This window comes from Ochotona princeps, chromosome 1 (genome assembly GCF_030435755.1).
Source record: "Ochotona princeps isolate mOchPri1 chromosome 1, mOchPri1.hap1, whole genome shotgun sequence".
Taxonomy (NCBI): Eukaryota; Metazoa; Chordata; class Mammalia; order Lagomorpha; family Ochotonidae; genus Ochotona; species Ochotona princeps.
The window spans coordinates 106,971,071-106,981,039 of record NC_080832.1 but is presented as its reverse complement, the minus strand read 5'-3'; the positions used below and the strand labels follow the sequence as shown (position 1 = coordinate 106,981,039).

The 9,969-nt window shown below is 47.3% G+C and overlaps 1 protein-coding gene across 3 annotated transcripts; it reads right to left on the bottom strand.

Annotated features, from left to right (window-relative positions):
* Window positions 1-1,693: 1,693 nt before the first annotated feature.
* On the bottom strand, window positions 1,694-9,933 carry OARD1 (O-acyl-ADP-ribose deacylase 1). Of its 3 annotated transcripts, none has more exons than XM_004590343.4 (6): window positions 9,404-9,933; window positions 8,868-8,947; window positions 8,401-8,545; window positions 5,861-5,919; window positions 3,973-4,085; window positions 1,694-2,667 (listed from the first exon to the last, which is right to left on the bottom strand). In XM_004590343.4, the coding sequence occupies exons 2-6, from the start codon at window positions 8,904-8,906 to the stop codon at window positions 2,565-2,567; spliced, it is 459 nt and encodes a 152-aa protein (XP_004590400.2). In that variant the 5' UTR covers window positions 8,907-8,947; window positions 9,404-9,933; the 3' UTR covers window positions 1,694-2,564. The 3 variants fall into 3 exon arrangements, with proteins under 3 accessions (XP_004590400.2, XP_058519504.1, XP_058519510.1); XM_058663521.1 differs by having other exon boundaries at window positions 3,951-4,085; window positions 9,404-9,922; XM_058663527.1 differs by lacking the exons at window positions 3,973-4,085; window positions 5,861-5,919 and having other exon boundaries at window positions 9,404-9,929.
* Window positions 9,934-9,969: the final 36 nt, after the last annotated feature.

Here is a 9,969-nt window from a genome sequence, read left to right as displayed (position 1 = left end):
GTTGAGGACGGCCCAATGCTTTGGGACACTGCACCCGTGTGGGAGACCCGGAAGAGGTTCCAGGTTCCCGGCTTCGGATCGGCGCGCATCAGCCCGTTGCGGCTCATTTGGGGAGTGAATCATCGGACGGAAGATCTTCCTGTCTCTCCTCCTCTGTGTATATCTGGCTGTAATAAAATGAATAAATCTTTAAAAAAAAAAGATTTATTTATTTTTATTGGAAAGGCAGATCAGATTTACACAGAGATACAAAGATCTTATGTCTGCTGGTTCATCCCCCAAGTGGTTACAACAGCCGGAGCTGAGCTGAACCAAACCAAAACCAGGACCCAGGAGCTTCTTCTGGGTCTCCCACATGGGTGCAGGGTCCCAAGGCTTTGGCCCATCCTCTGCTGCTTTCCCAGCCCAAAAGCAGGGAGCTGGATGGAAGTGGAGCAGCCAGCACTTCCAAGATGAGGATTGAGCCACTGAGTCAACATGCCAGGCCTTGTTAAGAGGTATTCCACATCGTACTAACCAACGAATAAGCTAAGTCATTTGATTAGAGACAGGTGAAAAGCAGGTGGAGTTTAATGCTGACATACATTGTGGGAAAGCTCATTCAAGTAGTACCTGACAGGATAGAAGAATGCTAAGACTGTTATTTTTTACATGGTTGATTTTGAGTCCTGTGTGGTAGAAACAAAATTCATGTGAATTTTTGGGTGTTTTCCAAACTCTAACCAGGATTCCAGGAATAACCTGATGGTTCTGATTATCAGATCTCCAGTGTGATAAGTCATCGGAATTTGACCCCAAGAGCACCTGCAAATAACAAGCATTCAATCACATACATGCTGAGTCTCAGAATTCCTCTTACAGTCTATCCTGATGAGGTTTTGCTAGAAAAATCAAGGCTCAAACTCCATGAAAAAGACCAGCCATAATCCCTTTGAAGATACAAAGACTAGGAAACCAATGTTTTGACCCATGTGTTAAGATTTATTTGCATAGAATTAAACAACATACTTCCAATTCTTTTAAGTGGTCTCTTACCACTCCCTCTTTCAACTTTGTGCGGTTTAGATATTCTTTATTCTCTTTACACATCCTTTTTTCAATTTTGTGTGGAAACAAAGCTTTAAAAAAAGCCTTCAGCCTGCAAGTCTGACAACAAACTTGCCCCTGCACTGCATCTACACCAATAACAGAGAACTTGTCTGCTCTACAGATATAAGGTGAAATACTTTTTGAAACTGCTGCCTATCAGGCTGATGTGGTAGGAACACAAGTGTAAAGTACAAAGATTACATTTAACCAGTGCCTACCGGGTGTTCCAATTAAGTGCCTTCTGAAGCCTAGTGTTTTTACACCAGGCAATGAAGCAACTCCGGTGGGGGATGCAGAATTGGCCCTAGAGAGAAAATCGATACTAAGTCTGGCTGCTGTTTTAATTCCCAACACTACAGGAAGGGGTGGGAAGGAAACAGCTACTCTCTGCCCACTGTTTCTGACCCTGAACCACAGGCTTAACTTCATGAACTTTATAGCTCCCAAGAAAACAAGAGAACTTGTCCTCTTGGCATCACAAGAAAGGTGAACTAATATTTACTTGATGTTTTTGAGATCACTTGGCTGTAAGGATCAGGATCTTTCGTGCCGGTTAAAAAGAAATAGGGGTACCTCACCCAGACACCAAATTTGAAGTTTTGAAAAAAAGTGGTCTTTACTGCTTTTTAAAGGAAGATTTCTGTTGAGGACCACTGATATACTGAGTCACTCCTCCACGGCAAGCACTCTGCCGGGTATTTCCCATTTTATTTGTTTCATACTTAAATTTAGACAATCACAGAAACAGTGGGGCAGACCAAAGACAGCAAGGGTCCATCATAAAGGCATCAGAAACACCTGCCTTTTGACCACATTGATGCACAGTTTTTGTCCCTTCATATTTTTCATCTTGTTACTCTTTCCAAAGAGCTCCTGGGTGCCTCAAAATCAAGTTACAGCTGAATCCTGTGACTCCATTCCAGAACAACACCAGCACAAGCACAGAGCTTCAGGGAACCCCAATATTTATTCTTCTGTTTTTATCACCACACATTTACCGTGAACAATACAGAACTCAATTTTGTAACCAAAACAAAATCTGTATTTCTCTCCTACGATGAGTCTAATGACATAAGGATAATTAAAACTCGGTGTATAAATAACACGAGGTATTCAAACCAATGCAAACGCACTTAAAATTTCTCTCAGAAAACAGAGAAGCAGAATCAATGCTGGCACCTAGTGGCCACTCAGAGACGCCAGCGTACTACACAACTGAGGTTGTAACCGGTCTCCCTGTCTAGTACCAGGCCATCTACTCTCGAACATCCTGTGAAAAGCACAGCAACATATTCCAAGAAACCCTCCATCTTGACCCCAGGTCAAGTGCTGGAATACAGTGACCAAGTCTGGCCTGTGACACAGACCAACTTCACATGAAATTTTCTTCTGCCCATTTAAAGTCGGTTTGCCAGTCCTAAGGCCCAGTAGGGATGACAAGGGAGATCATGGACATGCCCAAAATGTGTATTCATTCAGAGTGTATACACAGTGATCTTGATATCAGTAGCCTCAAACACCTCCTCAATCATCGCAGACACATGTTCCCATTGCAGACGATCAAGACCACATCCAATCCTGAAAAAGACAAAACACCTCCATTGGCCGTGATGAAGGAATCCTGCAAAGCACTCTTTCCCCTAAACCTCTGAGTGGCATCTAACCACAGCATAAAGACAGGTCATCTCATCTCCCACATACAGACTGCCACAGAGGGAGCCTGGAAGTCGATTCTTGCTGAGTCACCCAAGACTTTTCCTAGACAGATCCAGCATCCAACAGCTGTAGATCTCCTTTGCCCACAAAGTCTCCAGTTATTTCATCCTGCACTTAGAACTGTGCAGCTCTGCCATAACACCAGACTATCCTTCTACGTCTACTGATGCAAACTGTGGATGAACAGGAAAGATTGTACTTATGATAATGGAATGTGAGGAGAGAAAAAAAAAAGATAAGAGGGACAAGATCTATGCAAAATAAGAGATCAGCTGGTACACTGGGAAATGACATGCTAGTTGCAATCCAGCAGTAAGGTCCTTGTAACACTGTCCAGCATCCTCCAGCAGAATATTAATTCTACGATCTGACACCTCTCTTCTAACATGTTACTTTATTAATCTTTAACTTTCTTAGAGAAAAATGAGGCCTAAAACTGCTAATTTATCATAATGTGATAATTAAGTTCCTGAAGAACTATGGCACATACACAAAAGTTTCTGATACATAAGCCATGAATATACTGAAGACCAGTTTAAGAATGGGGACACTGTAGCCACAAAGTCACAAAGAATAGGGGTAGCTCAGGGCTTTGAATAAATCTGCACGTTATCACGGACTAAAAGCTACTCATGTAAGAGGCACTGCAGAGGTGAGGCCTATTTCCTGAAAAGGAGCAAAGGGGCTAAGGAACCCGGTTTTATTGTCTTAAATTCCCAACAGCAAGTCTAATAAGTTACATCAGGGACAGATCTCTTGGCTATCGCCAGAGCTGACCACAAACACACAAATGGTAAAAGTGGTAATGATTTACATACAACTTGCCTTGCCACAGGATTAATGGGGTACAGAAACAACAAGTAGCTTTTGTTTGGTTTGGTTCTCTGGCTATAGGAGCAGAGGCCAAGCCTCAAGCAGAGAATGCTGGGACTTCAACAAATGTGACTGAATGATGTTTCCTCACTACCAAGGAGGCTGAGACAGGCAATTATTTGGCTCATTTAAGACAAGCTAGAAAATGCCTATTTCTTCACATAAAGTCAAACTGGGTCACTGGTGTTTTGAAATTTGTTCATCTGGAAATCCTTCTCTGTTGTTCGTCTCTGGATAACACAGTAAACCCCACCAATGAATCAAATCTTCACCTAGGACCCCATCTTTCCTTGCCTGGGCATGGAGAGGTCAGTGACACCATTTTGGAGGCAATGGGACTTCATGGCCTCTAAACTCTTCCGTAGGTTTTCATAAGTCGGCTTGTGCGAAACCCTTTTCTTTGTAATCTGAACACAAAGAAAAAATTCAAACTTTGTTACCCCAAAATGATAGCCCATTAAAAAGCATTACATTTGCCCATATCCTGGTAATTTAAAACGTGCATTTTCTAGAAGGAGAGGCACTCCGCAGTATCTGTGAGGGCTGGATAGTTGAGTTGGTTGGAGGGAACTAAGCTTCAATGCCCACTGACAGGTACTGGAGCCAATGGGAAGCGGACAGACTGGACTAGTCTGCTATGCATACTGGCAGGCCAGGGTGGGGGGCGGGCTTGGTGGGGGTTATTATGGGTCGCCCTGACAGGGCTGCAGCCCCCACTGGTTGATGAAAGAGTCGAGTGCGTGCTGGGCAGAACCAGGCTGGACTGCTACACCCTTGGTTCCAGTGCAAGTCGGGACTGAGAACGGAGCCAGCCCAGCGATTGCAACCACCAACTGATTGTGGCGATGGACTGTGCCGGACCCAGTGCTCGCTGGAACATGCGGGAATCTGATCTGGGAATACCTCTAAGTCTCTTTGGTGATCTCCCCAATCGAACTGCTGGACTCAGAGCCCTGGCTAGGAGAGGACGGAGGACGGAACAGGTCAATCAACCACCTCAGCTAAACGCTGGGCAGCGAAATACTGGGCAAATGAAGACTCCATGATGGACTGTGACAATCAGTGGCTTCTTTAAAAACCTAATCGAGCTGGGAGGGATGTGACTGGCAGCGATCCATAACTGGAAGACTATTAAGAACACTTGAGCAAGTATCTCAGAGCATGCCCCCACATCTGGGACTTTGGGCAGGTGGGAGACTGGGTGGGGATTCTCCCTCAATATCCCCCTTCACCTCAGATACATAAATAATATAATAAAAATATATATTAAAAAAAATAAACATGTAAAAAAAACACATGCATTTTTACAAGATAATTAATCTTGAGTAGGGAGGACAAATGTCCTACTGTTCCTTCTATACTGTTAGAGGATACTCCCAGGAAAACCCACTAACAGGGAGGGCTGAGACGTCTAGACTCAGCCTACTGAGAAGTTTCTTTTTTCAAGGAATGACAGGTTGCCCCTACTGTCACTTGCTGCAAAATCAAGTTGGAGAACATCTTAGTGTCACTTCCAAAGATAAGGGGAATATCTACAACAAGGAAGAACTGATACCATCTGCAAATCCTGTGAACCTGTCTCTGGTTACTCAGAAACCATGCTTGCCTGCTTTTGGTTTCCCATAAAATAGCAACTAGCAGTGTTCCCAACTCTAGAGTGAAAACTCTAGCAGTCACACCAGCCTTCAAGACAAGAATCCAGGGCACATCTCCCACTCAGGGCACTGTGCACATTAAGCTGACAGTGAGTAGGCTGTACCATGACTAAGGAAGCCGGCCCTTGCTGAAACCAAAGGCCATCTGGCTAGCTGGAGACTCCCACACTCGGGAACAGGCAGGAGAGAAGTGGGTATTACTTAGCACAGGATTTGGCAGGAGGGAGTCAAAGAGAAACTCCTTTGGAGAATCTGGCTCAGGAGACATTGCCGTTTCCATCCCACCGTAACTGGAAGGAAAATATGGGAGGCATCCTGCAAGTCTTGAGACAAAAGCCCGTAGTGGATGGCACCGTACTGTTGGCCACAGATGTGGGATACAGCCACTCCTTCCTTTCTAACCCAAGCATCCCCACAGCACCACCACCGAGCTGTCACATGAGCTTTCTGACATCTTGGCTGTCTAGAAGGCAGCACTGTGCTCAATGCAGTGTGGCCCAGCTCCTCAGAACTTGGCCCCATCTTACCAAGTAATATACATATCGACCATCTCTCTTCAGAACAGCCACTTCTCCAGACTTCTTTTCTACAAAAAACAGTTACTTAATACTAGAGGGGGGGAAAAAAACCCAAAAAACCAGAAAACCACAACACCACTCCGCGTTCCTCAATTTTTTAGAGTATTTACAGATCGGAGTCTACCTCAAAAGTAGAACTGATTTTTTGTCAAGCAGAAACTGTCTCCTACAGACTCTGTTTCTAGTCAGTTTCCCGAATGCTGTATTCTGTAACTGAGGCTTTCTCACAATTGTGCTTCCTCACACTCCAGCTTTCTTCTGCCCCTCATTTCAAATTGAGGACACTTCAAAAAGTTTGAGAAAGTTGAACTGAAGAGTAAGTTCACTATAGTACAAAAAAAAATCACACCCATGCATAGTTTTTTAACAAGACATATTTTCCATGGTCTTTTGAGAGTACCTAGTATACATAGATTTCAAAATATTTTTGCACCAAAATATACACTTTGTGGTTCTACTTGCATAAACACTTAGCCATTTCAAAAGCTTTACATTGCCTTGAAAATTTCAGAAAAGCAAATTATTTTTTCACTTGTCAAATGTGCATACATTCAGTAACCATCTTTTTTTTAAAATGTATTTATTTTTAGAAAGGCAGGTTTACAGAACAAGGAGGGAGAAAGTTTTTCATGCACTGGCTCACTTCTCAAATGGCCTTCACAGCCAGAGCTGGACTGGTCTGAAGCTGGGAGCCAGGAGCTTCGCCTGTATCTCCCATGTTGTGTGCTGATCCAAGGACTTGGGCCATCCTCCACTGCTTTCCGAGCCATTAACAGGGGGACTGGATCAGAAATGGAGCAGCCCGCATGAGATGCCAATGCTGTAGGCAGAGGCTCAGCCTGCTATGTCACCACACCAGTCCCTCAACAACCATCTTTTTATGTACCTATAGTTGTGAGAAACATTATGAGAACAGTTTGAAAGGAAAATTCTCAACCCACCTAACTATGATACGAAGTAGAAGGAAGTTGTTTTAAGTCTAGCCTCAGAGTCACTGGCAGATGCTAATCTGGCAGGCTTGGAGCGGTCTGAGAAACTACTGCAGAGGCTTCACCTGTGACACCAATGCTCCCCTCTGCTCTAGTCACTGACGCAGTCACAAGGAGGAGTCCGGAAGGATGAGCTTTGCGAGGAGTAAGTAGTGGACTAAGAAGCAAGAGCATCTTGAATCCCAAGCTAATACTGAGGCTTTAAGAACTCTCAAGGGTATTAAAGGTTTCAGAGAAGTGCAGTTAACATTATCAAGACAGTATTAACGATCATGGAAGAAGAGATGAGTAATTTCTACAAGAATTCAGGTTTAGGGGCCCGGCGGCGTGGTCTAGCGGCTAAAGTCCTCGCCTTGAAAGCCCCGGGATCCCATATGGGCGCCGGTTCTAATCCCGGCAGCTCCACTTCCCATCCAGCTCCCTGCTTGTGGCCTGGGAAAGCAGTTGAGGACGGCCCAATGCTTTGGGACACTGCACCCGCGTGGGAGACCCGGAAGAGGTTCCAGGTTCCCGGCATCGGATCGGCGCGCATCGGCCCGTTGCGGCTCACTTGGGGAGTGAATCATCGGACGGAAGATCTTCCTCTCTGTCTCTCTTCCTCTGTGTATATCTGGCTGTAATAAAATGAATAAATCTTTAAAAAAAAAAAAAAAAAAAAAAAAAGAATTCAGGTTTAGGGACCAGCACTGTGGCACAGCTGGTAAAACTGCCACAGTTAGTGGGAGCGCCCCATATGGACACCAGTTCCAAGTCGCCGGTGCTGCTCTTCCAATCCCGCTGCCTGCTGACGTGTCTGGGGAAGCAGAAGATGGCCCAAGTCCTTGGCTTCCTGCACTCACGCTGGAGACGCAGAGGACGTTTCTGGCTCTTGCAGCCACTTGGGTAGTAAACCCAATGGATGGAATCACCCCCTCCCAACCCAGGACACTGTAGCTCTGTCCATTAAATTTAAACAAACAAACTAAAAAAAGAATCCATGGTTGGTGTTATAAGAACTTAAATTAGTGACTATTCTTGTGGAGGAAAAAAAAAAGGTACTCTGGGCTAGGTGCAGTAGCCTAACGACTAAAGTCCTTGCTTTCCACGCGCCAGGATCCATATGGGCACCAATTCTAATACCAGCAACCCGGCTTCCCATCCAATTCCCTGCTTGTAGCCTGGGAAAGCAGTAAAGGACGGCCCAAAGCCTTGGGACCCTGCACCTGCATGGGAGACCCGGAGAGGGCTCCAGGCTCCTGGCTTCAGATTGGCTCAGCTCCAGCCATTGCGGCCGCTTGGAGACTGAACCATCAGACGGGAGATCTTCCTCTCTCTCTCTTCCTCTCTGTATATCTGCCTTTCCAATAAAAATAAGTCTTAATAAAAATTTTTAAGAAAAAGCTAAAAAGGTAATCTGAAGCTGTAAAAGCAGTTAGTCCTTAGAAACCTCTGTGTGTGCACAGCGTAACAATTCAAGCCTGACAGCAGGGCAAAACAGTGATGCTGTTTTTCAAAACTCACGCTGATTCAACAGTTCCTGCACGCCTCCAAATTTCTTCTTGAAGAGCACAGCTATCCCGGCCCCCATGCGACAATCCTCGCTGATGCAGTGGGCTAGGGAGTCTGTTTTGGGGCAGGCAAAAAGGTCTCCTTTCACATAAGTGATCTACAATGGGCAAAGGGAAACACAATGGTTCATCAGAGGCGGGAAAAGACTTTCGTTCCCTGTCTTCGGGCGCCCCTCCCACCCTGCCCCTTGCTGTGGCTCCACGTCAAACCAAAACCCCGGGCTGTGAGGAGTTAACTCCCGCGTGGAAAAGGAAAAGTGATGGATGGTGCCTGCCTACGATTTTATTAGCCTCTCTCCAGTAAATCAGCTGGAGAGGAAAAGAACAATTCAATTATTGGCTTAATTAAAACGTGTTTATGCGCTTGACCTCAATTATTCCGAATTTCAGTTCACCAATAAGTTAATAGTCGTTACGCACTCTGCTTCCTTCTGGATCTTCATTAGTGGTGCTGGCCATGATACGGGGTCGCTACTTCCAGAATTTAAGGGCTTCTGCAGCTATGAGAAAGAAAAAGCAGCCTCAATAATGATTACGAGGGCCCTGAACCCAGTTGAGTCTTCTCCCACACCCCCGTAAAACGTTTGCCGCCGAGAGCGAGCCGGCTTTGGGTCAGGGAAGAGCCTGGGTCGGCTCCCGAGCTACCTGGACGGAACCCGGCGGAGGCAGGATCGCCTCCTTCCCCCTGCAGGACGCCCCCCGTATTTCCCACTGTGCCTGGCTTAAAACACACGAGCAGGGGATGGGGCACGGTCTGTTACACCGCTATCGGACAACGTGCGTGACAAGGGCGTACTGAGCCGCAGGTGCGAGAAAAGCGGCCTCTTTCTTTGGGATGAGATGCAAAAAGGCCCAATGTCCCCTATCCCAAGGCGGGCCACCGAGGGTGCAGTGCCTGTCTTGGGGTCCCCGGGGAGGCTCGCTGAGAGCCTCCACGGACCGGGGCCACCCTTCACCTGGGAAAGAGTCCGCCGCTGGGAGGTGCCCGCCGGATCCGACCCTGGTAGGTGGGCAGCGGCAGGCGAGCCCCGACGCGGAGCCAATCCCGCCACTGTCCTAAATTGCGCGCAACTAAGATGGCCGCTCCCCTACCCCTGGCCGCCACCCCGCCCACGGTGGCGGGCGGAAACGAGCTCCTCTCTAGCCAGCCAGCCGAGAACGCAGCTCTTTGGTGATGGCCGCCGAACATCCGGCGGTAAATTCCGCGGTCTCCCGCCGCCTCCCGGGCGTGCGTCAGGAGCTCGCAGGTCGCGAGCTGGCCGTGCGGCGCTTGCGCACTAGCTGCAGGGGTGTGTCCCGGGGGCCGCCTGGAAAGAGGTGGGCAGTTGGCCAAGGCGCCTGCGTAGTGCTGGACTTCAGGCGGCTGTGGAACTGCAAAGGCGGCGGGGTCCCGAAGGCGCCTGCGTATTCCTGAGGCCGGAGGCGGAGTCCCATCCAGGAAGCGGGCGTGGCGTCATGCGACGCCTGCGCAGTGTCCCTCCGCCGCGGGGATGGGGCGAGTCCAGCGCCGGGGCGGGGGGCG

Bases quoted from the DNA above. Each gene is read 5' to 3' on its own strand.
- OARD1 (XM_004590343.4), bottom strand. From the start codon at position 8,906: ATGGCCAGCACCACTAATGAAGATCCAGAAGGAAGCAGA. The intron at 4,086-5,860 runs GTAAGATGGGGC...CTTTGTGTTCAG, and splicing joins GTCGATATGTATATTACTTG to ATTACAAAGAAAAGGGTTTC. The intron at 2,668-3,972 runs GCAAGGAAAGAT...TGTCTTTTTCAG, and splicing joins ACTGACCTCTCCATGCCCAG to GATTGGATGTGGTCTTGATC.